Source organism: Nomascus leucogenys, chromosome 11 (genome assembly GCF_006542625.1).
Source record: "Nomascus leucogenys isolate Asia chromosome 11, Asia_NLE_v1, whole genome shotgun sequence".
Classification (NCBI taxonomy): domain Eukaryota; kingdom Metazoa; phylum Chordata; class Mammalia; order Primates; family Hylobatidae; genus Nomascus; species Nomascus leucogenys.
The window spans coordinates 90,209,789-90,237,579 of record NC_044391.1 but is presented as its reverse complement, the minus strand read 5'-3'; the positions used below and the strand labels follow the sequence as shown (position 1 = coordinate 90,237,579).

Genomic DNA, 27,791 nt, shown 5'->3' with positions numbered 1-27,791 from the left:
AACAAACAAACAAAAACTTGAGGATACATGACTGCATACATCAAAATTAAAAGATAAATGCTGAGGGTCTAAAGTCTTCTCTTACTTCAATTCTTGAAGAAGCATGTTTGCTCTATCAGGCCAGGTGAGAACTATTTAGTCTTCTAGTTTTCTTTTACAAATAAGTTAGTTTACTCTAAGGGAGAAATAAGCATTGTAGAGGCTTTCCCTGCATATGTGATTGAAAATTATTTATGGTCACTATAATTTTGAAAAGGAGTTGAATGTTCACAAATAGGTAAGATGCAGGGAATGTTATTACTGTGTGACCTCTGAATGTTCATTTCATTTGTTCTTATTTTGGATCCTTTGCATTCACATTGATAGCCCATTTGAACATCCATGGAAGTCATTTTGCAATTGTAAAAGTGGCTATTATTCCTTGGTTTGATTTTCCTATACTTTTACTATTATTTTTGGTTATTTGCACATTTTATTTCCAAATGTTTGGCTTTGAGTACATCTGCAACAGACTCTCTTTTACTTACATTTCTGTCTTTTCTTCATTCTTTTATATTTTCTTTCTTTTAAATTGACTGATTACCCCGCTACTACATTCCAAGGAACCGAGGAGACAGTCTTTTCCTAAGTTATAATTTACACATTGATGTGAAAAATCACTTAAATCTTCTGTTCTTCCTCTTCAATTTTGCTTTCAACAAGTGTTTCATAGGTTAGATTTCTTCTGCAATCAAGTTTTCATCCTTTAAAAACTACATATATTCCTTATTAAAGATACCAAAACATATATAAGCAAAATATATATCTCCTTTAACCAAGCAAAATGATATTTTTAAGCATATATAACTTCTGTGTCTCCTGGAAGAGCTTCTAACCCACTGAAGGTTTTCCCAGTGAATCTTGTCATAAATTGTCATCAATAGCTAGATCTTTTAAGTTTCCCATTAACATTCTTAACTGTTCTGACTACTGATGGTCTGAGTCCTATACTAATAAAAAGCAAGTAGTGAATTTCCAAGTACATTATCCTTTCATTATCCTTTTGTTATTCAGTGATTCATATTTGAGTAAATATGTTTTCTTTGTTATTAACATTATAAAAATGGAAGAGATTGGATTTTTACAGGAAATGGCCTAATTTTTAGTTATTAAAGTAAAGTAAGGATATTGTTTTATAGCAAGTAGTAATTAATAAAAAGGAAGCATCTGCTTTGCTATAAGATTCGCTAGTAGGTAGCATTTAGCTTTCTTGTGAAAATGAACCTTGATTCAACATTCCATTTAGGTAAACAGAGGAAATTCAGCAGAGTTATAACAATATTTAATTTTTATTTCCAAAGCTTTTACTCAAGGTACAGTTACATGATAAGCAAAAATTACTAAGTTAATACAAATGTTAATTTCTCAAAGGATAGATTGCAATAAAGATACCAACACAGAAGTAATTTTTTGTTTTTGTTTCAATTTTGCTCCCAGTTCCAACTGCCTGATCAGAGAACTTGGGTAAGTTTCCTACTTATATTTTTGACTAAAGTGATGTAGCATTAAAAAGAAAACAGCTTACATTCTAAATTGCTGTACAGACATAAATAATTCTGAACCCGTTTCCATTACATGATATGGCTCCAGCAGATAGTTACCCTGCTCTCTCAAGCTGCATTCTCTCAGTTATAATTGGGCATTTAGTGAGCTAGAAATTGTTTACAGAATGATTTTATTCGATAAATCTGATCCATTCCACATAATTATACCTTGATACGGAACTCTTTCTGGACACCTGGGAACACGCTGTTAAACGAGGCTTCGAAGTGGGTCACTAAGTGAAAACAAACATTATTTGGTGGAGCCTGTATCAGCATGTAAAGATGCTTTTGATAAAGCCTTGTAAAGGATAAAACCTGAACTTGTGTGTAGATACAGGCTGACATGGGAATTCACATCCATATATCCCAGGGCAGAAATTGGTTCTGGCTATTTGAAGATATAAAACTAAATGTTTACAAATTCATATGTAACTAGTGAATGGATCTTTTAGCATCTAGTTTCACTTCCTTGACTTTCAGTTACTATTTCCAGATACAGTCAGTTTCAGTTAATAATATTAGGAGATAGCTTTATTTTTTATTGTGGAAGATATTTACCATACAAAGAATACTGCTTATTTAGTTTTTACCCCCAAATAAAACTCGGTCAGTGGAAATAACATATAGTTAAAAATATTCTCTAAGTATATGTGTTTTTGTTTCTCTTTTTCACTGAAAATTATGCTGATTTCTGATGAATGGGCAAAATCTTGGGATATAGTTTAGCTGTCCTTTTAAAGTCACTGAATAATTATATATAAACTTAGTTGAAGCATTTTAGCACTAACCTATTTCCTCTATTTGATGTTAATTTTTCTTTACGAGAAATTCCTTCATTTTATCTCTTTTGTGGAATATGTAAAATTTTGATTTTTCTCATTCCGGTAGACTTTTAAGGTTTAAGTTTATTTCAAAGTATACAAATATTTATGGAGAGAGAGGGAGAGAGATCAACCCACTAACTTAGGCAAAGTTGTGCAATAGATGGGGTTGTTTTCTGATTATCCTGGCCTGCATTTCCAGTATTCTTCCTTTGCCTTTCCTGGTAGAGATCTGTCTTCAGTATTGTGCCTCATGGTCCTCATCTTTTCTAAGGTACAGTATGACTTTGACAATAGCTCTGTTGTTAGGTGGTTGAAGCTTAAGGTGTTGACCCCCTACACACATGGCCAATGATTGTACCTTCTTACAAAGGCAATATAGACTTTAAGTTAAACTACCTTTTCTTATAATACAACAGCATAGTGATTGCCGTTGCAATGCTTTGAAACATTCTCATTCCATTGAGTCACAGGTTTTTCAGAGATGTGATTTACATTTGTATTATAAAACAGATATTAGCAGGAAATATTAAAGACATATGTTTATAATTTTTTGTGGTAAAAAAACCTCTATGTGGATTGTTTGTAACACAAAGGATACATGCTTGAGGGGATGAATATTCCATTCTCCGTGATGTGATTATTTCACATTGTATGCCTGTATGAAAACATCTCATGTATCCCACAGATGATACACCTACAATGTACTCACAAAAATAAAGAAAAAACTAAGTGATTTCATAATCATGACTGCTGAATATGATACATGGAGTGAGATAACCATAAAATAGGAATATTTACTTCTCCCCCATATGACCATGATTTTGAGATTTCTCAAGATTATCAAGTGAATAAATATAGAAAACTACCAAATCTACAAACTTTCCCATCATAAGTTATTTATGAAAAGTTAGTTATTTTATGATAAAGTCATGTGTAATCTAATTTGTAAAACATTAGGTCACATAATTCATGGTGTCGTTGGACATATCATTTCATATAATCAGGTTGTCACTTTAATAGTTTTAATGAGAGATCTTTTTATGTCATTAATTATTGGCTGCCAGATAATAAATGTTAAGTGCTTAGGACCCAGTTGATAATATCTTGCCTGCTGAAATGTTTTTAAAAATACTAACTTCATTTGACTAGAGAGATAGCTACATTTTTTGGTAGGAGCTAGGGAATTGTGTCTAAATATTAGTTTGCGTCAGTATAAAGTTAATAGCCTCTTGGGGACTGGAACAGGGTGAAATGACTTCCTCTTCCAGACATCTGGCTGCAGATAACATCAACTATTATATATGTAAATAAAAATTACTGTTCCCTAGGAAAAAAACTGTCATTTACTGATCTTAGATTAGCCTATGACATTAATGGATCACAGTGTAATATATTTTTAAAATATATGATCTAACTTTTACCCCTTTGATTTCCCCATTCTCAGCAAATTTCTTATTCATAGTAGTACATATTGCTCTTTTCATTTGATTTTTTCATAATTTAAAAACATATAGCTAGATTCTGTTCCATTTATTCCAGTTTATCTTGATTTTTAAAATTTAAAATGAATGTCAAAACTTACTAGTTTCTCCTGCAAAAAAGTGTGTTACTTTTGGAGGAACATCACGTGAGTCAGACCAGATAGCAAGAGAAAGCTGGGATTTTGATCTGTACACTCAATAGAGCTCGTGTTAATCCAGTACCTTAATCTAAGGTATTGACTAGGGCTGATGTTGGTCACAGAACTGCCGAGTTACCCCAACTAGCAGATGTCTGAGTCACTTCTGTTTATCTTAATGTGGAAACTTATTCTTTTCAACTGAGGTCAAGTGCTGTAAGAGCACATATTAGGAAGATGAAAAGAAGGATTCAACAAAGGCTTTTATGTTGCTTCAGTGGTTGCTGGCTGGGCAGAAAATGTTTTGTGTACGTGTGTATGTGTGTTAATAGTTACCCTCAGCTCGCTTCCCATCTTCTTTCCCTCCCTTCCCCACTCCAGTTTAATCCTCTTTTCATTTGACACCAGAAGCCAAAGGTGGGGGCAGCTTGTAAGACACTTGCATAACCCTTATTCTTTTTCCTGTTACCTTTAAGAATGTCATTATTTAGCCATCAAGCCCATAATATATTTTCTTGTTTCTTGATGGTTTTCCCAAATCGAAACAGTTTGAGGTAAAGTAATCACAGTGATCTTTCTTCAAAAGGAGCTAGCTATTAGCAGCTACTAAAGCAAGACACATTTCTCAACAGCCAATTGCTCTCAAATAACTTGAAGGACTTGTAGTTTATGTGTGCTGAAGATGAAAGCCGTGAATAATAGTCGTGAGTAAGCTATTTTCCGTATAAAAGGAAACGTGTTTCTATAAGATGTTTTGTTGCAGGAGTCTGAGTATGTCAGCAGGATGGACACTCAAATGATTTAAAACCACTAGATAATGAAATTGTACTTAAATATTAAATGTACATAAATAAAACATTTATAATCATTACCCATGCATTAACTGTTCTTCCCAATAAATGTGTGTGATCATGACCCTTACCCATGCTTGTTGCCAGTGCTAATCAGTTTGAAGGCCAGAGGTCATTTTTCACTCAGAAAACTTATTTCTTGCTGGGTGGAATATCAAAATGATTTTCTACAAGGAACAATTAGAAGGAATAAATGCAAATACAAGAGTATCATAAAATATTTCTGGATTGATTTTTTAATAAATAAATCCAGAGTAAAATGGACATGCTAATGGTCTGTCTAGAAGGGAATAATGACCATATTCTGCAGAGACAGAATTTCCTCCAACCTCTGTGAGCAGCAGCATCATTCCATATCTCTGCCCTGTGATCAGTATGTGTCAAAATCCTTCATAGTGACAAATGTGCTGTCCACTTGCATCTGTGGAGAATGTTTTAGCAGCTGAGTGATTATGAATCAAACCCCTGAGCTTATAGCCCTTACCGCCTCCCGATGCATTCACATTTGTCGTCTGACAAGTAAATGTATCTTGACTTTCCTCTGAGATTTTTTTGTACCGTGTTTGATGAAAGACATTTGGCAAATTGGCAGTAGTACCCTGTACGTTGCAATTTGTAGCTAGCATTAGGAGTCCGGGCATGAAATGAGAGGGCAGGCTCCAGGATAAAGGGGGAAAAAAGAGAACTAACTAGAACATGAATAGTCACTTGAAGAATCAAACACACAATATTCCTTTTGTGAGAAGAGATCACGTTCAGGCCATGCTGTTAAGACTTTGCTCTGCTTTAAGAAGCTGATGGTATTCTGTCCAGCTGTGTGTCCACAGCATATATGTCTTGTTAATTTTTCCTTCTGAGTAGGAAATGTTGCCTTTTATTTTTAACTTGAGCTCATAAATTAGGCCTCCATCTCTGTCCTGCTGTCTCATTAGCAAAAGGATAGTTTCTTGGGTTGACCAGTTGTTTGAATTTGCAGTTATCATCTCAGTTCTTATGTGTCTTCTGGTCTATCATCACAGCTCTTTGAGAATTTTATGTAATGCATATAGAATGCAAACACCTTTTAAAATAGCTTCTTGAGCTTTCTAATGGCACACTGCCCTGAGAATCAAATAAATAATGGGTGAGTTGATTTAACAGGATGGCCTGAAAGTTTGTTTTTCTACTTAAAAATTCAGTAATAAGCAGCTTCCAAATAAAATGTGAGCCCTGAGGAAACCCAACATGTTGAGAGGGTCAAAGGAAAGGGGAGAGTCTCTCTGGCTGTGGAGCTTAAAAATCAAGCTAAGACTGGGCACAGTAGCTTGTGCCTATAATCCCAGCACTTTGGGAGACCGAAGCAGGTGGAAGGATTGCTTGAGACCAGGAGTTCAAGACCAGCCTGAGCAACATAGTGAGACTCCATCTCTACAAAAAGTTTTTAAAAAACAGTGATCAAGCCAACTTTAAAAGTAAATGCCATCCTGTGCTTGTGACTCTCAAATAAGTGTGCAGGTGAACAAAAACTTGAAGATTATAGAGAACAAAAATTAGATTACTGGGGGGAAGAATTGGACAGGGATAGTTTTCTTTCAAGAATGTTTCTCTAAAAGCATGGTTACATAAACTGCTCCCCCTGTCTTACAAGGTACGTGCCAAGTTATGTTATATGAAATTATATTAACATATGATGAACTGTCATTTCAACTTAGTCTTTGTCTTTGATTAAATTAATATTTAATCAAAATTCTTTGTATATTATCCCACTTAAAATATGGCATATCCAGATGTTAATTTAATGTAGTCTTAGGCAATACCCTCCTATACATTTAGTTTTTTCTTTCTGAGTTACACATATTTGGCTTAAGCTGTAATTTTGTAACACTTCATGTTCTCCCATGCTTTCAGTTCTTTTCTTGGGACTGCATGGTTCTTATGGTTTTCATTGCCTAGGCAAGGCATATAGCAACTTTCCCTATAATTTCCATTATGTTAATATCCATACCATGATACTAATGCTGTCATTTAATCAAACAAAAAGTTAACTTGGCTTTATTAGCTCTCTTATGTATTTCAATGTTCAATTATATATCAGATTATGATAAAATGGCCTAACCAAGGTCTTATGGAAAAAGTTCACTCAGCATTTTATAAGCTTGGTTCTACTTATGGTATTTCCCAAATAAATTAATTCTGTTGTTGTTTATTTAATATTGGGATACTACAGTCTCTTTCTACAACCCGTCGCAGATTTCATGCTTCCCTTTTAATGATGTCCTTGGTTTGCCAGAGATTATTATAGAAGACAAGATGCCAAACGCTTCATGGTCCTGTGCTTTTACCTTTCAGATGTCAGCTATTGAAAACATGGCAGAAAAGCTAGAGAGCTTCAGTGCCCTGAAACCTGAGGCCAGTGAGCTCTTACAGTCAGTGCCCTCTATGTTCAACTTCAGGGCACCTCCCAATGCCCTGCCAGAGAACCTTCTGCGGAAGGGAAAGGAGCGCTATACCTGCAGGTAACTGCACAGTTAATTGTGGCTGACTTTCCAGAAATCTCCCCTCTGATTTCAAAAGGCCTTGCTGTTTGTTTTGGAAATTATTCCTGATTAGATGATTAATAGCCACCATAATAGATCTCAAGCACTTCAAAGTGTTCTTCATTTAGTGAAATATAAAAATAGTGTTTTTAAAAAATTATTAAATGTGAATTTTAACACAGGCCATTTGGTTGTGATAAATGAGGTTGGAAACAGTCCAAATACTATCTACTTGTCTCACTTTGATATTTATGAATTTTCTTTCACAATTAATTATTTTCATCTAAAGGTATACTACTACTGTCCTCAAGCATATATTTATTAATTGTCATGGCATTAAAGAATAAGGCCATTAATTAAAGACAAGTAAGGTCCATAAGTGAATAAAACTAGCTAGTAAATTTTTTGTTATTCATCAGTAGTAAAGCTTATTTTATGTTTCTCGTTTTGTGTGTGATTTTTTTTTGCTAAATAAATTATGCTTATAATTTCTGAATCATCTTTAGAAATGTGTAGGTATCTGACTCAGGCATATCACTTCATCTGCTCTTTGAAAAATATGTCACTTTCTTTCCAGAAATAAAGCTTTTATGGGTACATACCTTGATGGATGAAGTCTCAGGATTTTGTCTGATCTGATACCACTCTATGCATAGGGAGTTATCACTGTGGCTGACATGTAAAATGAGTTGAAACATTTGAAATCTGTTTACATCAACCCAGAATGAGAAACGCTCATCATATTTTTATCCCCTTGTCTGGTTCAATTTTGTGAATGTAAAAATATTGAGTTAATAAGAGAGATGTATAGGAGTAATCAAATCTAAAATCTATTTTCATAAATTGCTTGCTTATACCTGAACAAATTCAACCAGATCTTAGAATGCAGTCTTTATTTGTAGAGTTATTTATATTAATATCTGTGAAATGACTTTGTGGTAAATTTTAAATACCAAAGAAATGTGAGTTCCATGCAAGATTAATTGAATCAGGAATAAGCATCTGGCTGCTGTGTGGCTTGAGTGAAATATAGTCGACTGTGCTGACTTTCTCTTATAAACATCTTTTCATAACAGATACTGTGGCAAGATTTTTCCAAGGTCTGCAAACCTAACACGGCACTTGAGAACCCACACAGGAGAGCAGCCTTACAGGTTTGACAATGATATTTGTTAAATATCTTGATAAATATTGTAATAATTAAAGTGAGTTCATGGATACGATTTCATAGGAGGCTATTTTATGCATGTCTGAATATATGTCTATTCAATTTTGAGTCAAGAAAGAATTGACTAATGGCTAGGATCAAAATTAGAAGAGTTCCGGTTTCTTTAATCAAGGCTTCCTACCTCTCAGTTTAAAAGTTCTAGCACAGAGTCTAGGACAGAGTAAGTATTTAAGACATGCTAGCCATTTTAAATGTTATTTTTTATTATCATTTGTTCTCTTTTCTTAATAATTAGGATGATCTTAATTGACAAAAGTCATAACATTGCAGCTTTCCTTTTCCAAGCCTCAAATCTCTGCTAGGCGTTAACAACGCATATGTACTTTATTCCCCCAGCACAGCTAAGTCATTTTCCATGGGTTCCAATAGTAGGTTTAAAGAATAGATTTTAGGCTGGGCATGGTGGCTTACGCCTGTAATCCCAACACTTTGGGAGGCAGAGGCAGGTGGATCCCTTGAGGTCAGGAGTTTGAGATCAGCCTGGCCAACATGGTGAAACCCTGTGTCTACTAAAAATACAAAAATTAGCCGGGTATGGTGGCTCACAACTGTAGTCCCAGCTACTCGTGAGACTGAGGCAGGAGAATCCACTGCACCTGGGAGGTGGAGGTTGCAGTGAGCCAAGATTGCACCACTGCACTCCAGCCTGGGTGACAGAGTGAGACTGTCAAAAAAAAAAACAAAAAAAAAAGAATAGATCTTAAACCTGGGAAGTCTTGGGAGAAGAAAATGTGAAACTAGAGGTAGGACAGATAAAATAGAGTATATTATATAAAAAGGGACAATTTTATCAATAATTTCCTAAATTACCTCTTAGTTTATTCTATTACATGCCAAAATCAGTCATATGACACATTGGACACATCTAATTTTAATATTGTTTAGAAAGATTGAAAATAGACAACATTTCTCTTTCCAATTTTCAAATATAAACTACATTATTTAATGTTCAATGCCTTGCACACAGTATTAGGTACTCGTATTTCTTCAAAGAATGAATATTATACAACTTAAGTAATAGAATGTCATTCTCCTTTGAAATTCTTATACATTGCATGTATGCAAAATTATTTTTTCCTGAGTGCTGTTTTTCTTTTAAAACAAAAAGTAAGTTATTTGTCAGATTTCAAATATTTTTTTAATGGTAAAATAAGAAAATGGGTCATTTGAGGATAATTGAAATCTTAGAAGAAAGCTAGAGGGAGCTAAACTTAAAACATCAGTTTTCTCAAATTCCTTGCTTTCCTACCTGTTTTATAAATCACTAATTATAAGTGATATATTTCCAATTTCTACATGATAGAATGCACTTGATATAACAGGTCTCAGAGAGATGTAATACTGGGAAGTTTTAGATGATTTCCCCTTTTGAGAAAATTCTATTACCAGAAATTCTGCTTAAGTGGAAGGAAAGGTTTCCACACTCATGTTTTGTTATGGCAAGAGTACTGGAAACTATGTTATCATGTTCATTTTACTCTTTCTTTGTACATAAATTCAATGGTTTTATTCCACCTAATAATGGCGCTATTATTGTACATATATATATTTTTAAACCACAAACCAGAATTTTGGTATAGCGGGAGAGCTTACACAATTATTTGTCCAGCCCCTGTTTTTGGTTTTTTTTTTTCCTTGCAGAAGAATTCCAATGAACAGTGTAGAAAAAATGAGGAAAACAAAATCACAATTAGGACACCACAATAATAACTGCTACAGGCAAGATCAATTGAATGTTAAAATGAGTGGATGTAGTGAACTAGATAGATTTTATAGTTTAGTTAATATATCAGTGTTGGTTTAATCATTGTGACAAACGTGCCTGAAATATATTAACAATAGGGGAAAATGGGTACTATGTACTATCTTTGCAACCTTTTAATAAATCTAGAACTCTTCTAAAACAAAAAGTTTATTTAGGCCGAGTGTGGTGGCTCATGCCTACAATCCCAGCACTCAGAGAGGCTGGGGCAGGAGGACCACCCAAACCTAGGAGTTGAAGACCAGCCTGGGCAACACAGCGAGACCCCATCTTCAAAAAAAGAACAGTTTATTTAAAAAATAAAAAATTAGTGAGTGAAAGTTTAAAGAGAAACAGGATATTTGCAGAGCCCCAAAATATCTTCTGCAAAATATTTGTTAATTAGAAAGAGAAAAAGTAATAACCTTATAGTAGAGAAACCTGGCAGATACTACCTTATCCAAATGATCAGGGTTAACAATGCCGGAAGTTAGACATGTCAGCATCATGTACCCTTGATAGTATGCACTGAGAGGGCATATTGCCTCTGTGCTATTTTCCCCCAAAATGTATAACCTCACTCTAATAATGAGAAAATATCAGACCAACCCAAATTGAGGAAAATTCTACCAAATTCCCGATCGGTATTATTCAGAAGTGTCAGGGTAATTAAAAGCAAGGAAAGACTGAGGAACTGTTAGAGACTGTAGAAAACTAAGGTGACATGACAGCTAAATGCAATGCGGGATCCTAGATCAGATCCTGGAACAGAAAAAGAGCACTGGAGAAAATTGGTGATATTAAAATAAAGTCTGTATTTTAGTTAGTAGTATTGCATCAGTGTTAATTTCCTAGTTTTAATGAATGTTAGGTAAGATGTTAACACTGGAGGAACTGAGGTGAAGGGTATATGGGAACCCTTTGTACTATCTTTGCAACTCTTCTGTAAGTCTAAAATTATTTCAAAAAGAAAAAAATTAAATAAAAAAATTAAAATGGTATGTACATGATACATGAATTATCTGCTTCCTGTGGCTGACCTGTGCCTTCTGGAAAGTTCTATTAGGTGTTAATACTTTATGTAGTAAAAGTTAAACATGGTCCCTATGGAGAAAATTGTCTCCTCAGAAAGATAAATACCAGTAGACCACAAGCTCCTTGACAGTGGAATCCACTTTTTTTATTTTTTTATTTTAATAGACAGTAGGTCTCACTCTGTTGCTCAGGCTGGTTTTGAACTCCTGGCTTCAAACAATTCTCCCATGTCAGCCTCCTGATTCTTAGCAGGAGGAGGGATTATAGGCAGGTGCCACCATGTCCCCGAGAATCCATATCTTATTCATCTCTGTGTCCTTGATGCATCAGCCCCTCTGTTTTACAAATGAAAAAATTCAGATTTACATATGCTAATTGCCTTCTGCAAAGTCTGGTACTAATAGAGTCAGGATTAAAACCCAGGCCCAGAGCTCTCACTTCACCGTTTTTATTTTACATCATGATCTCAAAGGCTCGTCTGACCTCCATGTCTACATCCAACAACTAGAAAGGCTTAATAGTATACTGCCCATGACTGCGTTATGTGTTCATTTTAAGAATTTCTAAAACTTAGGTGCTTATTGGAGTTGTGTAGAAAGAAATGATTTTTTATTTAGAGTGTTCTTCTTCTGGCCAAGACTTTAGCAGAGGACAGATAGAAAGTAACAACTGATCATTGGTTAGAACATGCTTATTTAGATTTGAGAAGATGGTGCTTACTAGATTTGGAGAAGACCCTTTGTGGGCAAGCAGAGAGTTAGAAGCGTGGCAGAAACATAATCTCTGTTCCTCATGATTTGTGTAGAAAGTGTTTTCGGTGAAAAATTTTTTTAAAAGTGTTTTGTGGGAGTATGTTTACTCTAACAGGGTTTTCTAGGTTATTTTGCTAAGCACAGAATGAATTGTGCTAAATATAGCATGGTTCCCATTGCAGTGGGCCTTGGAGGTAAACAGAGTTATTGCAGAGAAGGTCATAACTTTCTACACATTAAAAAAAAAAACAAAACAAAAAACGGGCTAAAATATTACAACTACCATAATGTGGGGTTTCACACATTTTTTATTAATATTGTAAGTGAGGAAAGTTGAAGAAGCTTATGATGCCAGAACAGTTTTTTAAGGGGGAAAAATTAAATCAGTACTTGTGTTGGTTTATTGATACTATGCCAAAGTAACTAGTTCAACAGATTATTTTTCCTACTGAACTGACTAGACTTCTGGCATCACATAAGGACAGCCACAGAAGCCCAAGAACTCTAGTGGAATGGGGTGACTTCTGCTTTAGAGCACTTGAACCACTGACTCTGCATTCAGAAGTGGGAGGAGAAGGGCCCTTCACACATGGAAGGATGAGTTAAGAATTTTTTGTCCTCTAAGATTGAAGTTTTCATTTAAAAGTCATTTGGAGGCTGGACGCGGTGGCTCACGACTGTAATCCTGGTACTTTGGGAGGCTGAGGTGTGTGGATCACTTGAGGTCAGGAGTTCGAGACCAGCCTGGCCAACATGGTGAAACTCTGTCTCTACAAAAATACAAAAATTAGTCTAGCATGGTGACACATGCCTGTAACCCCAGCTACTTGGGAGGCTGAGGCAGGAGAATCGCTTGAACCCAGGAGGCAGAGGTTGCAGCGAGCCGAGATTGTGCCACTGCACTCCAGCCTGGGTGACAGAGTGAGACTCCATCTAAAACAAACAAACAAACAAAAAGGTTATTTGGAGAAAGTTAACTTTTTTTTTCAAGTAACATGCCCCCCAAAATCATATAAACAAATGATGGCAAATAATGGAATCTTTACCTTAAAATTACAGAGGACAATACCTTCTCGATTACTAAAAACGCTTTTCTTCTTCATTAATGAGAGCTAGGGGAAGGAGGCCTTGCATTTTTATATTTTCATTTTATGACTAAAGGAAAGCTTTAAAAATAATTTATAATATTTTTATCACATGGAAGACAGAAACAACTAACCAACCAATAATAAGTGCTTTCATGAAAAACTGACCTGATTCAGACTGCTAGAGACTCTTTCAGAAAAAGAGAAATGAAAAATAGGGGGTAATAGGAAGGGAGATAAATGGAAGCCCTTTGCTTTTATTCCAAAAAGAGAACTTAGTGGCATTATTTTTTTTTTATAACAGTTTAAAGATTAACAGAGAAAAGGCTTTGTGGTAGCTGATTCTTGGGTATCCGACTAAGTTATTTACATTGTTTTAGTTTTAAAAGTCTAGAATGTTGATTGCTATTTTGAAACTGATAATGGAATTTTCTTTAGGATTAGCAACTGAGAAAGTGAATTTCCTGAGAAATTAATCAGACTGAAATTTTGAATTAAAAAGTGATATTTTATTGTATTTGAATACTATATGAATGTTTTATGTTTGTTTACAAAAAAATTAATTAGTTGTATTGTCCTAAGCAGAAGATGAAACAATGCTACCGTTCCTCAATGTGCTTTATTTTATGAGGTTTACTTAAAATATTGGTACTGATTAATGAATTTGGGAGCAATCAAATCACTAATATTTTATTATGGTTTTTGATAAAGTCATGAAAGTCTTTAAAGCAATCAGAGTCTATTGGAACTGAAATCTTAATTGTGTGAATAGTATTCTCCCTGTGCCTTTTCTTTAAAATGTTGTTTTATGAGTGGAGATGATTTTTGATAGCTGGCTAACTAGTCTTGAGAAATACCTTTTAATGTGCTTGCAAATATTTTCTCTTTATTTTTCAGATGCAAATACTGTGACAGATCATTTAGCATATCTTCTAACTTGCAAAGGCATGTTCGCAACATCCACAATAAAGAGAAGCCATTTAAGTGTCACTTATGTGATAGGTGTTTTGGTCAACAAACCAATTTAGACAGACACCTAAAGAAACATGAGAATGGGAACATGTCCGGTACGTAATAAATTGTGTTATAAGTCAAAGATGACTTCTTTTTCATGTTTTAAAAGATAATAAGATAATGTGATCTTTCTTCTTTTATTCCATTTTGACGCCAAAATCAGGTCTTATTGTAAAAATTCCCAGCAAGTTTCTGTTGAGATTTTAGAATAATGTGAGCAATGTGATCATTAATTTATAATTCAGTGGCCTTATTTGGATTATGTTTTTATCTTCCTAATGAGTAATTTTAAGCAAAGAGGACAACGACCTAAACTCACAGGAGACTTATGAAACAAGATTTCCTAAATTACAGGAGACAGTCTTTTCACCTATTGGCACAGAATGTGGCCTCTAGGCATGGCAGAGTTTCTAGAGTGGCAGCCCCAGAATGTCACCCTCTGAATATTAATCTAGAAAGCATAGCTGCTTTTGTAAAAGGCCTGCAGCTCAGAGAACCTCTCTCGGTAATTTTTGTTAAAACTAGGAATATGAGACTATTGACAGGATCAGAGCAACCCATAGCAAATGATAGTGGTGCTTTGTTTTTGTCACAAATTCTTATATGAAATTAAGATAAAAGTAACTGGCATAAAACTAGATGCCAGTTACTGGGACCTTGCCAGCACATATTTAGCAGAAGGGATTGTAGGTTTTCTAGTCTTTGGCTTCTAATAGTTAGATAATAAGTCATTAAGTAACATTTGCCAGCTGGCATATGTGTGCAGAGCCAACCTGTGCAGTCACAATTTGTCTCCAGAGAATAAAGGTTATGCTTTGCAGGTAGGGGACGAGAGATATGGAGTTCAGGCAGAGAGATTTAAGAACAGAAAAAATTTGGATTAATACAGACTGGCAATCTTTATTTATGGAATTTTTAAATTATTAATCTTTCTTCCACTATAAAGGCACATTGTTTATGATCTTGTCTGATTAGTACTTAAAAGTATATACTGTTTGTCTCCCTCAAAGCCAGCAATGTAATGATCATAGTTTTAAAATATTAGATTTTAGGTAGAGAAGTATAATCCAATATGCAAAACTGGCCACACTAACTGTGTGTACCCTTATAGCATACAACTATAATTTTCTTATCAAAGTTATTTTAGGAAAAAAGGTTAAACATGTAACATGTCAAAGTTAATACTTGTTGACCAAGATTATAACCTCTTTTAGGTGAGGGGATGTTCTAACCTCTTGTTTTTGTCATATAGACTATTGTGATGAACTATTATATTATAGATACTTTGTAGGCAAGATAAACAACAGGAAGCTAATGTTGGTGTAAAGCTCAACCACATATAAAGTGCTTAAGTTTAAAAGTTGTTTAAGTTTATGTAAGCCTTACGCCAATCCAGTGATACAGGTATTGTGAGTCTTGCAGTTCATGGGCAAGGAAGGGGAAGATCATCCTGTAATCAGCATATCTAATATTGTCCTTTTAATACTGCACCAGCCCCTGGACTGGAGTGTTCTGAATCAACTCACAGATTCACCCAGCAAACCAGGATGCAGAATTTTCAGTGTGCCTTTAAACTGTATTTTGTTATACGCTTTAGCATAGCAGCCAAAAAAAAAAAAAAAAAAAAAAAAAAAAAAGAAGAAGGCATGTTGACTGCAACCAGGACTTCATATAGTGTGTCTCTTGGCAGAATCTATTTAAGACTTGTTCATAATTTGTCTCACTCTAAATTCTCATTATATGAACACAAACATTCTCATGTCACAATAGAGGTAAGGAAAAGCTAGTGAGAGAAGCAACTTCTTTGCGAGACTGTGCTTCATGATTTCAATGGTTCAATATATTCCCAAAGGACTGTCATGGGCATGTGTATTGTGGTAAATTGGGGAGACTTTGACCTTCTAAAGTTATTATTATTAATATTCATAGGGCATGTTTTAAGAACAACACTGATCAAATTCATAAGGAGTGAGTTTCCAAATAAGTTGCTAGATAAACAATAATCTTTGTCATAAAAGGCTTTCTGCTCCACACAGGTACAGCAACATCGTCGCCTCATTCTGAACTGGAAAGTACAGGTGCGATTCTGGATGACAAGGAAGATGCTTACTTCACAGAAATTCGAAATTTCATTGGGAACAGCAACCACGGCAGCCAGTCTCCCAGGAATGTGGAGGAGAGGTAAAGCTGTCTTTTGCTTTTTAAACTCTGTGACGGCTGAAATGAACGTGTTTTAGAATATACTTGCTATGTCCACTTTTGTGGCACTACTATTACTTCAGTCACCAAAGGCTGGTATATATTTAGTACGTATTAAATACCAAATGTGCTTCCAAGCATTTTACATGTATTAATTTAATTTCATAATAACTCTATGAGATAGCTACTGTAATTTTAGCAGTGAAGGAATGGAGACATTGAAGCTTAAACCATTGTGTCAGAGGTCACATAAGTAATCAGTGGGATTCAACCTGAGCTCTCTGGTTCCAGAGGCCATAATTTTACCAGGATTTAGCTATTTGATAGCTGAATAGAATCTGTGATCAAAATTTCAGAAGTAGACGAGAAAGCCATCACAGGGATTCAGTTGAATCACTGATCAATAGTGGTTACTATTATACATCGTAAATTATATATATTACAGGTAATATATGATTCTATATATCTGTATTTTACATATATACATTTAAGTATATTCTGTATATATGTAATATACATATTATAGTGCATATGTATGTATGCATTTATATACGAAATACCCATGGAGTTTCCCCCAAACATATTTTACACAGAAACTTTTTTAGTCTTCTTAAGATTCTATTGCTACTTTATGTCCTCTTAAGTGACTACTCATTTAATTCTGGTCTGTTTGTTTTAGTGGGTATGACCATCCTTGTTTTTACTGACCTGATGCACTGGCTCCCTTTTATCATCACCAACATTAAGCATGAATAGCTTAATTCATTTAAAAAAGCTTTTAATGCTGTTAATGATAATACTTAACAGTTACCCAGCACTTCACATTGCATATGAAGTTAATGAAACACTATTTCACCAAAACTACTGGATTTAATTTTTCTTGTCTGTAAGCTATAATTAAATATCTATTGTTGAGAAGTCGACTTTTCTGAACACAACTATATAGTGACCTGTTAAATTCAGGTGCTACATTGTAAATTTCAAAATAACATGAAATTAGTTAAAAGTTCCATTATTTTTCATTATACAAGTATTGGGTTAGTGTCCTCTGATTTTGATGTTATTAAAAGTCAAATTAATTATTTTATGTAATTTGTTCAAGGCAAACATCAAATAAACATTTTTTACTAAAATAACAACAACAACAAAAAAAACAACCACTTCTGTTCTTCAACTTGTATAAAAGTGTATCTAAGAAAAACAAGAAAAAAGATGCTTCCAGTCTCTGAGAAGTCTGATAACTATACCAGTGTGCAGTTGGATGTATCTTTCCCTTTACTTGCCCATTTGTGTGTGTGTGTGTCTGTGAAAGGGAGAGAGGAAGCAGATGATCAGAAGTACAAAGTAGCAAGAACAAGCAAGAAACAGTAACAATCAGACACTTTGATAATGATATTTACTTGATGCAAATAGGAACTGTTGAACAAAACACACTATTTGGGTTCTGAGATGCCTGTTCAAATTTTCTAGCCTTTAACTGGCGATTTGTGAGCCTGTATAGTTGCAACATCTGGCTTCAACATGTCTAAACAGCACAGAAATAAGAAGGTTGAGTCATCTAAGTTTTTCCCCTGAACTCCTATCAGGCTACTTTTGATGAATAATTTATTCTCTGTAAATTGCCACATTTGAAAACTTAATTAACAAATAGATTTTCTTAATTATGTTGGCTTTTGTTACTTTTGATTTTCATTCATGCACTCTTTCGTTCTTTTACTTTTTTTTTCTTTTTTTTAAATAAAAATTTTAGTCCACTCATGCAAGCAAGTTGGCAGTGTATTTGGAAACTAATTTATGTCTGTGCAAAAGATGTTTTCACCATTCTTTGATAAAAGAGGTTAAGAGATTGTTTTTATTAAAAGCTTAATAATGATATGACTTTCTGGTCAAATGGATTTTTACTATGTGTGTTTGTCACATCCAGAATTGTTTTATATATTTTTTAATCCTGGGAAATCTGAATATTAAATTATACTCATTTTTGTTATGTGGGAAAGTGATGGGGGTACATTGTAATACCTGAGCTTTTTCCACCCTGGTGTTTTCCTAAGAAACAAGGAACTATTTCACATTCAGACTGTAAAAAATAATTTGAAAGCAGTACAAATAAGTGAGCTCTCAATTACTTCCAAATATGGGTAGAGTGGTTAGGCGGAATATACCACAAATGTCATCTACTGTCAGTATATACCAGCTGTTTCTTGGCAACTACTTTAACATTGTCTTTGGACTTCTAGATTCACTTTAGGCATGTGTATTGAAGCTACTGCCCATGAGTGATATGAGTTTTCCAGAAATCTATTATTTTAAATGATGGGTACTTACTTATATGGTAATTAGGTAAATTGTGCTGAGAACATATTTATGTGCCTTTTTATATGATATATATAGCAATATCAATTATCAAGCAAAGCCTGATAAGAAATAGGAGACCGAGATTGTTTTTCAGGTCCTGCCAGAGGCTTCATTTGTAATCTGAACAATCATACAATTATTTTTTTCTTTATCTTCCCATTTGTGAAGTCACATTATTTTTTCATGGTTGACGTACAGCATAAACAATAAAACATTTCCGATGTAAGTGTTGAAAATCTAAACTGTTGTTGGGAAGACATAGTAAAGGAACAAATTACGATTTTAAACATGAAACCAACAATTGGACTTTTTTTTTTAATGCTTTTGAAAGAATGAATGGCAGTCATTTTAAAGATGAAAAGGCTTTGGTGACCAGTCAAAATTCAGACTTGCTGGATGATGAAGAAGTTGAAGATGAGGTGTTGTTAGATGAGGAGGATGAAGACAACGATATTACTGGAAAAACAGGAAAGGAACCAGTGACAAGTAATTTACATGAAGGAAACCCTGAGGATGACTATGAAGAAACCAGTGCCCTGGAGATGAGTTGCAAGACATCCCCAGTGCGGTGAGTACCTTGGGTGACTTTAGAAACTAAGCTAGAGTAGATCCATGTACATTGTAATTCCTCCTGTGATAAGCAATTTGTGAGTTATAAATCACAAAAATTAAACTTGAATTAGTAAGGGATACTCGGTGGATCAGATTTAAATAGATGAAAAGAAGGTGGCCATCAACATAATCCACAAGCATATAAATACATCAGGTTTGGTGCAACTCTGATTAACCTGAGGTGGGAAAGATAAAATGAAAATTACATAAGTACACAATCATTTATTGTTAGACTCTACCTATAAAACTGAAAGAAAAAGAGATTTTGCATTGTCTAATTATACAATAATCTGGTATGATCAGTTAAGTATAATTGAGATAAATTTCACTTCATTAGATATATATGTGATCTATATAGATGATAACTTTTTAAATGAAAAGAAATAACCAAACAGTTAAATTGATGGGATTATTATATTTTCATGATGGATGTTGACTAAATATTGTCATAATTAGCTTTACTTTAAATGGAAATTATGAATATATGAATTCTGTCTCTGCACATTACTAATGTGTCACTGACTTTAACTCCTTATCTCAAATATATGCTTGGCTTTAGTTACTAAAAATCTTAACAGAAATGTAGTTTTAAGACATGATGTTTATAAATATTTATAAAAACCCAATAATTGATGCATGCTACTTTACCTTGCAGATACAATATGAAGTTTGTCAGTTGTATAGATTCAAATGAAAGTGATTTTATTAGATAACCAATGAAAAGAAAATTTCTGTGTTTTTCTTTGCTTCATTTTAGGTATAAAGAGGAAGAATATAAAAGTGGACTTTCTGCTTTAGATCATATAAGGCACTTCACAGATAGCCTCAAAATGAGGAAAATGGAAGATAATCAATATTCTGAAGCTGAGCTGTCTTCTTTTAGTACTTCCCATGTGCCAGAGGAACTTAAGCAGCCGTTACACAGAAAGTCCAAATCGCAGGTACAGATTTTCCTATAGTACAGCATCATGGTTACATTATGCATGAAACGTACATTTCCTCTGATTACCAAAAAGCAAATATTCTATCTATCTATCTATCTTTGAAATATTTTAGAATCCAAACGGGGTCAGATGCCTTTCTAAAAATTTTCATATCTTTACTGTGTTTGTGACCAAATCCAAAATAGTTAAGCAAGAAAGCAATTAATTTAGCTGCATTCTGCGTAGAAATTTTATGACAAACCCCATCCTACACTCATCTTTCCCTGACTTTGTAATTCTCTTACTTCTGTACAGTTAGTTCATCATGTTTGTTTGCAAATATTTATGTATTACCTCAGAGTCATTTTCCATGTCTATACTTTTGTCAATGTAATTAAAGATTTTTCTGAAAAGTGAATTCTATTTTTTGTCCCCTTTTATGTCTAGTAAATTGTTAGGTGTAGTTAATTAGCAAGTCATCTCATGTTGTAATTTAATATTAAAATGAGGATCAGAAATGAAGTGAGTTGCCAAAGGTCTACACCAACTTATTGGCAGATTTTGAAATAAAACCTGTCAATTTTAAATTCAACAAATGAATGAGTGAATGAATGGTACTCAAATTTATTAGGCTCTACAACATTGTATCAGCACTATGGTAACTAAAAATAAATCCATTTAAGGGTCCATAAATAGCAATTAAAAGGGCCTCAGTGTTTTTGTTACAAAATAAAGGAAGTCGGTACTTTTTTGTTTGACATCCACACTCAACCGGATTGTTCATTCAGGTCAATTAAAAATAAAGAAACTTCCTATGAACATATTTATTGGGCGCTGTGGTCTAATTGCCTGATCCATTAGTTCATTTTGTAGGTGGCCTGACCTGCAATGTGACCATATTAGTTTGTACATTTGGAAATGATTTTCTATTTGAGTAAGATGTCTGGGTTGGTCTTAACAAACAGCAAATGTAATAATATCCCAAGGAAGGTGGGAAAAACATTGTGTCAATGGGATAATACAAATCATTAAATAATATTCAATTTAGTAAAAAGTTCTGAGATATTATGTATGGTAATAGGCAAAATAAATGTTCTTTCTCAACTGAAGTCAAAGCAGCCAGCATCTGCAGAGGCTCCCAGAGCCTACCTCCATGAACTTAAGAACATCACTTAAAGACTATAGGTACCATTTCTTCATTGTAAAAGGGGTAAGTGGATTTTTATTCAATGGGGATAAAAATGAAGTTTTCAGTTTTTAACATTAAAGATAAACTAGCTAGGGTAGACATCCATAAGAGGTGGCTAGTATTTTTTTTTAACCCTTGATTTCCCATTCTTCCATCTTTGTTGATTAGAGATAACTTGAGTATCAAGGTTTTTGGTTTTTTGTTACTTGTTTGTTTTTGAGACAGGGTCTCACTCAGCTGCTAAGACTGGAGTGCAGTGGTGCAATCACGGCACACTATAGCCTCAACTTCCTGGGCTCAAGTGATCCTCCCACCTCAGGCATCTGGATAACCGGGACTATATACGCTCACCACCATGCCAGGCTAATTTTTCAATTTTGTGTAGAGATGGGGTTTCACTATGTTGCCCAGGCTGGTCTCAAATTCCTGAGCTCAAGCAGTCCTCCCACCTCAGCCTCCCAAATTACTGGGATTTGTATAGGTGTGACCCATTGCGCCTGGCCATGGTTTTTTCTTTTTAAATTTCTTTTAATTAGTCCACGAAAAAATGCTTCTCATTTATTGTAAGATATAATACCTAAACACTCCAGAAACTTCCAGAAGTGATAGAAAGCAAAAGGGCTTGAAAACCTACAGATAAGGGATATAATTATAACACATTTTAGTACCAGCATTTTGACATAAAGTCCCAACCCAGCTGGACTGTTACCGTTGTAAGAAACACTAGCATTTTGCAATCCTAAGTCATATTTTTCTTGTTACTTGATCACGTTATATAGATTAGTTTGAAAATGGTCAGGCCTTTTTGCAAATTCACTTTATTTCATAATATCATTCATTCATTCATTTATTAACTACCAGCTATATGCTGAGCACTGATCCTTATATATGAAAATGTTTATTTCCTTTGATTACCAAAAGGCAGATATGCTGTTTTGCCATTTTCTAGAATCTAAAGGCTCAGATCCTTTAGTCAAAGCATTCATATATTTATTCTGTAATTTTATAGTCTGAAATTTTTATAGTGATTGAATTGAAAACAGTTGACCAGTATAATAGTAGCTGCATTTTGCATGTGCTCTTCCTCAAGAAACTCTATCCTGTAAAAATTAATTTCATGGTAATAGGTACTATTTATGTATTACCTCAGTCAGGCACACTGAGCTAAACGCTTTATGTAAGTTAGTGCGTGTGATTCCTCCACAACTCTTGGAGGCCAGTACTGTTATTGCTATCATCTGTTTTATGGAGGAAAGTAAAGCTTAAAAGGTTAAGCAACTTGCTCAAGGTCACACAGCTAGGTGAGTAGAGGCAGGTTTAAAGCCAGGATTAAAACTTAAAATTCCAAAATTTTCTTTGTACTCCTTTTTATCTTCCCAAACATCAGAATTTGTTTTAACTCTTTGAGAATACTCTTTATCTTGTTCTCTAAAAGTAGGTACATAATCAGAATAGATAATTTAGGTTCAATGCTCACCTAACCCATACTTTAAACTCTGCCAAAAATAAGTACTCTATATTATTTATTCTTAATTTCTTAGGATCTAACACAGAGCCTGGTATAGAGTAGATGCTTAAGAAATATTTGTTACATAGGCGGAAGTGGCTTGCGGGCGCCGGAGTTGAGTGCTTTCCGGTGAGGCGACCGCCGCGGTGGAAAGTGCAGGAGTGGGAGAGGAGGAGGAGGAAGAGGAGGTGATGGCAACAGACCTGGAGAGGGGGAGATGCTCCATCTAGCTGAGGCGCCACCCAGACTGCCGTCACCCTTCTGGGTGACATACTGGCCTTGGGGCCATGATTGATTCCAGAGCGCAGTTAATCAAGGCATAATGGCATGGACTTGACACAGCAAGCAAAAGACATACAGAACATAACAGTCCAGGAAACCAACAAAAATAACTCTGAAAGCATTGAATGCAGCAAAATAACAATGGATCTCAAGTTCAACAATTCCAGGAAATATATTTCTATCACTGTGCCATCCAAAACCCAAACAATGTCACCACACATCCAGTCAATTGAGGACATTGTGGTACTTGGCATGAATCTCAGCAAGTTTAACAAACTTACTCAGTTTTTCATATGTGTTGCTGGAGTTTTTGTATTTTACCTAATTTATGGGTATTTACAGGAATTAATATTTTCAGTGGAGGGTTTTAAGTCCTATGGCTGGTACCTTACCTTAGTGCAGTTTGCCTTTTACTCCATATTTGGCCTAATAGAACTTCAGCTTATTCAGGACAAAAGGAGGAGCAACACCTCACTCCCGGTACCAATTTACTGCTATTAGTCCATTTTCATGCTGCTGATAAAGACATACCCGAGACTGGGAAGAAAAAGAAGTAAGTTTAACTGAACTTACAGTTCCACATGGCTTGGGAGGCCTCAGAATCATGGCAGGAGTCAAAAGTCAGTCTTACATGGTGGTGGCAAGAGAAAATGAGGAAGATGCAAAAGCGGAAACCCCTGATAAAACCATCAGATCTTGTGAGACTTATTCACTACCACGAGAACAATATGGGGTAAACCACCCCCATGATTCAAATTATCTCCCACTGAGTCCCTCCCACAGCACATGGAAATTATGGGAGTACAATTCAAGATGAGATTTGAGTGGTGACACAGAGCCAAACCATATCAAAAATGTTCTATAAAATTACCTTCAGGTTACGTGTATAATGTATATATGAAACATAAATAAATCTCATATTAAGAAAAAAAAAAAGAAATATTTGTTAAATGGATCATGAGATATTGTAGAGGTCCAAAAGGCAAATTGCATACATAAAAGTCAAATGTGTACATTTAGAGCGATGACCCAGCAAATCAAAAATCAGCCTGCAAGGGTAGATTTTCTAACTGAATGCAATGATTACGGAAGAAACCACAGACTGGCCACATGTCTCAGCATGACTCCCAGAGATGAAATTCTTCCTAACAACAGAGGCATTTTGTCTTTGTTTACAGACAGTGGAATGTCTTTGGCAGGACTTTAATGATTCCACTTCAGCAGCATTTTGACAAGCAAGTTTAGCAATGGATGAGACCAACAATAGCAAATCAACAGTGAAAAGTTCACTTACAAGTCAAGACCAAACATTTCATTTGAATATTTTGCTTGGCAGTAAATAGGGGATTCTCTGAACAGTTATTTAAAATTTGACATGATAATAGAGAAGAAAGAGTACTTCCTCACAGAGCACCTCCATGCACCTTCTGCTCAGCAGACACTGGAAAACAAGTTGATTAGAACACTGTTGGGTCTTGTGTTTGGTTTTATTTTTTCGGTAGAGCTGATTTGATCCACCTCAACTTATGGGTGCCAGGACTGAGTATGTCAAGCATGGAGGGAAATTGGAGAAAAGACAATGGATTAAACGTTGGGCAGAAATACATTTTAGTTATGCTTCTCCCACTGTCTATCTAATTGAGTGACTTTGGGCAAGTCACTCAAGCATCTTCAGTGCTTTTGGTTATAAAATGTAGGAGTCAGGCTGTATCCTCTACTAGGCCACAGCTCTGTCAAGGTAGGTCTATATCTTATTAATATTTGAGGTTTCAGTCATAAGCACACAATAATATTTTTGGTGAACTGAACATACGTAGTGGATGGATGACTATTTATAGTTGAACAGGAGACTGACTGATTTTTCTCAATGGAGGCACTATTTGCATTTTAGGTAGGATAGTTCTTTTTGGTTCTGTAGCGCATGTCACTTTTGGGGCCCCTAGGCACTAAAGGCCAGCAGCAATCCCATGTGATTTCTACAAAAAAATATGCCTTCTTTGCCAAACACACCCATGAAGGATGCCCCTACTCAGGGTCCCATCCCTTTCCATTTACCAACAATATTCTTTGAACTAAAAGTGATGTTTTTCAAATGCCATTTACTGAGTCTCTCTCCTTTTTACCCCAGGCATATGCTATGATGCTGTCATTGTCTGACAAGGAGTCCCTCCATTCTACATCCCACAGTTCTTCCAACGTGTGGCACAGTATGGCCAGGGCTGCAGCGGAATCCAGTGCTATCCAGTCCATAAGCCACGTATGACGTTATCAAGGTTGACCAGAGTGGGACCAAGTCCAACAGTAGCATGGCTCTTTCACATAGGACTATTTACAAGACTGCTGAGCAGAATGCCTTATAAACCTGCAGGGTCACTCATCTAAAGTGCAGTGACCTTAAACTGAATGATTTAAAAAAGAAAAGAAAGAAAAAAGAAACTATTTATTCTCGATATTTTGTTTTGCACAGCAAAGGCAGCTGCTGACTTCTGGAAGATCAATCAGTGCGACTTAAAGTGATTCAGTGAAAACAAAAAACTTGCTGGGCTGAAGGCATCTTCCAGTTTACCCCACCTTAGGATATGAGTGGGTGAGAAGGGCAGTTGAGATGGCAGCATTGATACGAATGAACACTCCATAGAAACTGAATTCTCTTTTGTACAAGATCACCTGACATGATTGGGAACAGTTGCTTTTAATTACAGATTTAATTTTTTTCTTCGTTAAAGTTTTATGTAATTTAACCCTTTGAAGACAGAAGTAGTTGGATGAAATGCACAGTCAATTATTATAGAAACTGATAACAGGGAGTACTTGTTCCCCCTTTTGCCTTCTTAAGTACATTGTTTAAAACTAGGGAAAAAGTGTATGTGTATATTGTAAACTATGGATGTTCACACTCAAAGAGGTTAAGTCAGTGAAGTAACCTATTCATCACCAGTACCGCTGTACCACTAATAAATTGTTTGCCAAATCCTTGTAATAACATCTTAATTTTAGACAATCATGTCACTGTTTTTAATGTTTATTTTTGTGTGTGTGTTGCGTGTATCATGTATTTATTTGTTGGCAAACTATTGTTTGTTGATTAAAATAGCACTGTTCCAGTCAGCCACTACTTTATGACGTCTGAGGCACACCCCTTTCTGAATTTCAAGGACCAAGGTGACCCGACCTGTGTATGAGTGCCAAATGGTGTTTGGCCTTTATTAACATTCCTTTTTTTTGTTTGTTTGTTTTGTTTTCCTTCTTGATGAACTAAATACGAATAGATGCAACTTAGTTTTTGTAATACTGAAATCGATTCAATTGTATAAACGATTATAATTTCTTTCATGGAAGCATGATTCTTCTGATTAAAAGCTGTACTCCATATTTTATGCTGGTTGTCTGCAAGCTTGTGCGATGTTATGTTCATGTTAATCCTATTTGTAAAATGAAGTGTTCCCAAACTTATGTTAAAAGAGAGAAGTAAATAACAGACTGTATTCAGTTATTTTGCCCTTTATTGAGGAACCAGATTTGTTTTCTTTTTGTTTGTAATCTCATTTTGAAATAATCGGCAAGTTGAGGTACTTTCTTCAAATGCTTTGTACAATATAAACTGTTATGCCTTTCAGTGCATTACTATGGGAGGAGCAACTAAAAAATAAAGACTTACAAAAAGGAGTATTTTTCCCCACTGTGTGGTATTTTTCCTTCATGCAATTTTACTTTCCTTTTGGGATCCAATGATTTAAAGATATGATGGCTGAGATCTTGATGCCCTACAGATATGTGGAATGTAGAGTATGTTTGTTTTGTTTTGAGATAGCATAAGTGATAGTTCTTGGGCAACAATGAGTCTCGCTCATTGTTCTGAACTTTCCCCATGTGGTGCAGTCAGGGCTCAAGTGCACCACAACCCAGTCCTGGTATCACTTCATGTTCACAGCATCCACTTAAATTAGGACAAAGAGCGACTTACAGGTTTTCTACGGATTGTATGCCAAAAGGAACTCAGTTTCTTATTTTTGTTTCTCATTATGCAAGTAGTGTTAACTGATTCACAAAGGGGGGAAAACCTTTGACTTTTCTATGCTCCTTTTAAGTTTTTGTCCACATGCAAAATATCCTTTTTTCATTGTTATAACCCAGTGTAAACATGATTTGCTTTTTCTTTCTTTGCTTGTGTCAAAAGACAAAAAAAATTACACTGCATAGTGCTACAAATTCTTCAAAATAATAATGTAGCAGTTTCCCAATATTCCATCATTTGATCTACTATAATTTCCTCCACCACTTTAATTTTGTTGAAGATTTTTCTGCTATTTGCTAGTCAGCAATTATATTTTAATTTTCAAGCATATAATTGTTTCTGTGTGTTCATATATGTATCTACAGAGTTGGAATGTGAGTAGTAGTACTTCCATAAGATAAATTCTCTGCCGGGGGAGCAGTTATTTATTTTTTTGCTCTTTAAGCATAATGCCAAATTGTT

The 27,791-nt window shown here is 35.0% G+C and overlaps 1 protein-coding gene across 3 annotated transcripts in view; it reads left to right on the top strand.

Moving 5' to 3' along the window:
- Positions 1-26,988, top strand: part of MECOM (MDS1 and EVI1 complex locus) — a 581,310-nt gene extending 554,322 nt beyond the window's left edge. For 2 of the 3 annotated variants that reach the window (XM_030822789.1, XM_030822791.1), the window contains 7 exons: positions 7,205-7,371; positions 8,469-8,546; positions 14,131-14,300; positions 16,284-16,428; positions 19,133-19,369; positions 20,171-20,354; positions 25,443-26,988. In XM_030822789.1, coding sequence (XP_030678649.1) covers positions 7,205-7,371; positions 8,469-8,546; positions 14,131-14,300; positions 16,284-16,428; positions 19,133-19,369; positions 20,171-20,354; positions 25,443-25,577 — 1,116 coding nt within the window. In that variant the 3' untranslated portion in view covers positions 25,578-26,988. Of the gene's footprint in view, positions 1-1,476; positions 1,504-7,204; positions 7,372-8,468; positions 8,547-14,130; positions 14,301-16,283; positions 16,429-19,132; positions 19,370-20,170; positions 20,355-25,442 lie in introns of all 3 variants that reach the window. The other variant, XM_030822790.1, reaches the window with a different exon arrangement.
- The last annotated feature ends 803 nt before the right edge of the window (positions 26,989-27,791 follow it).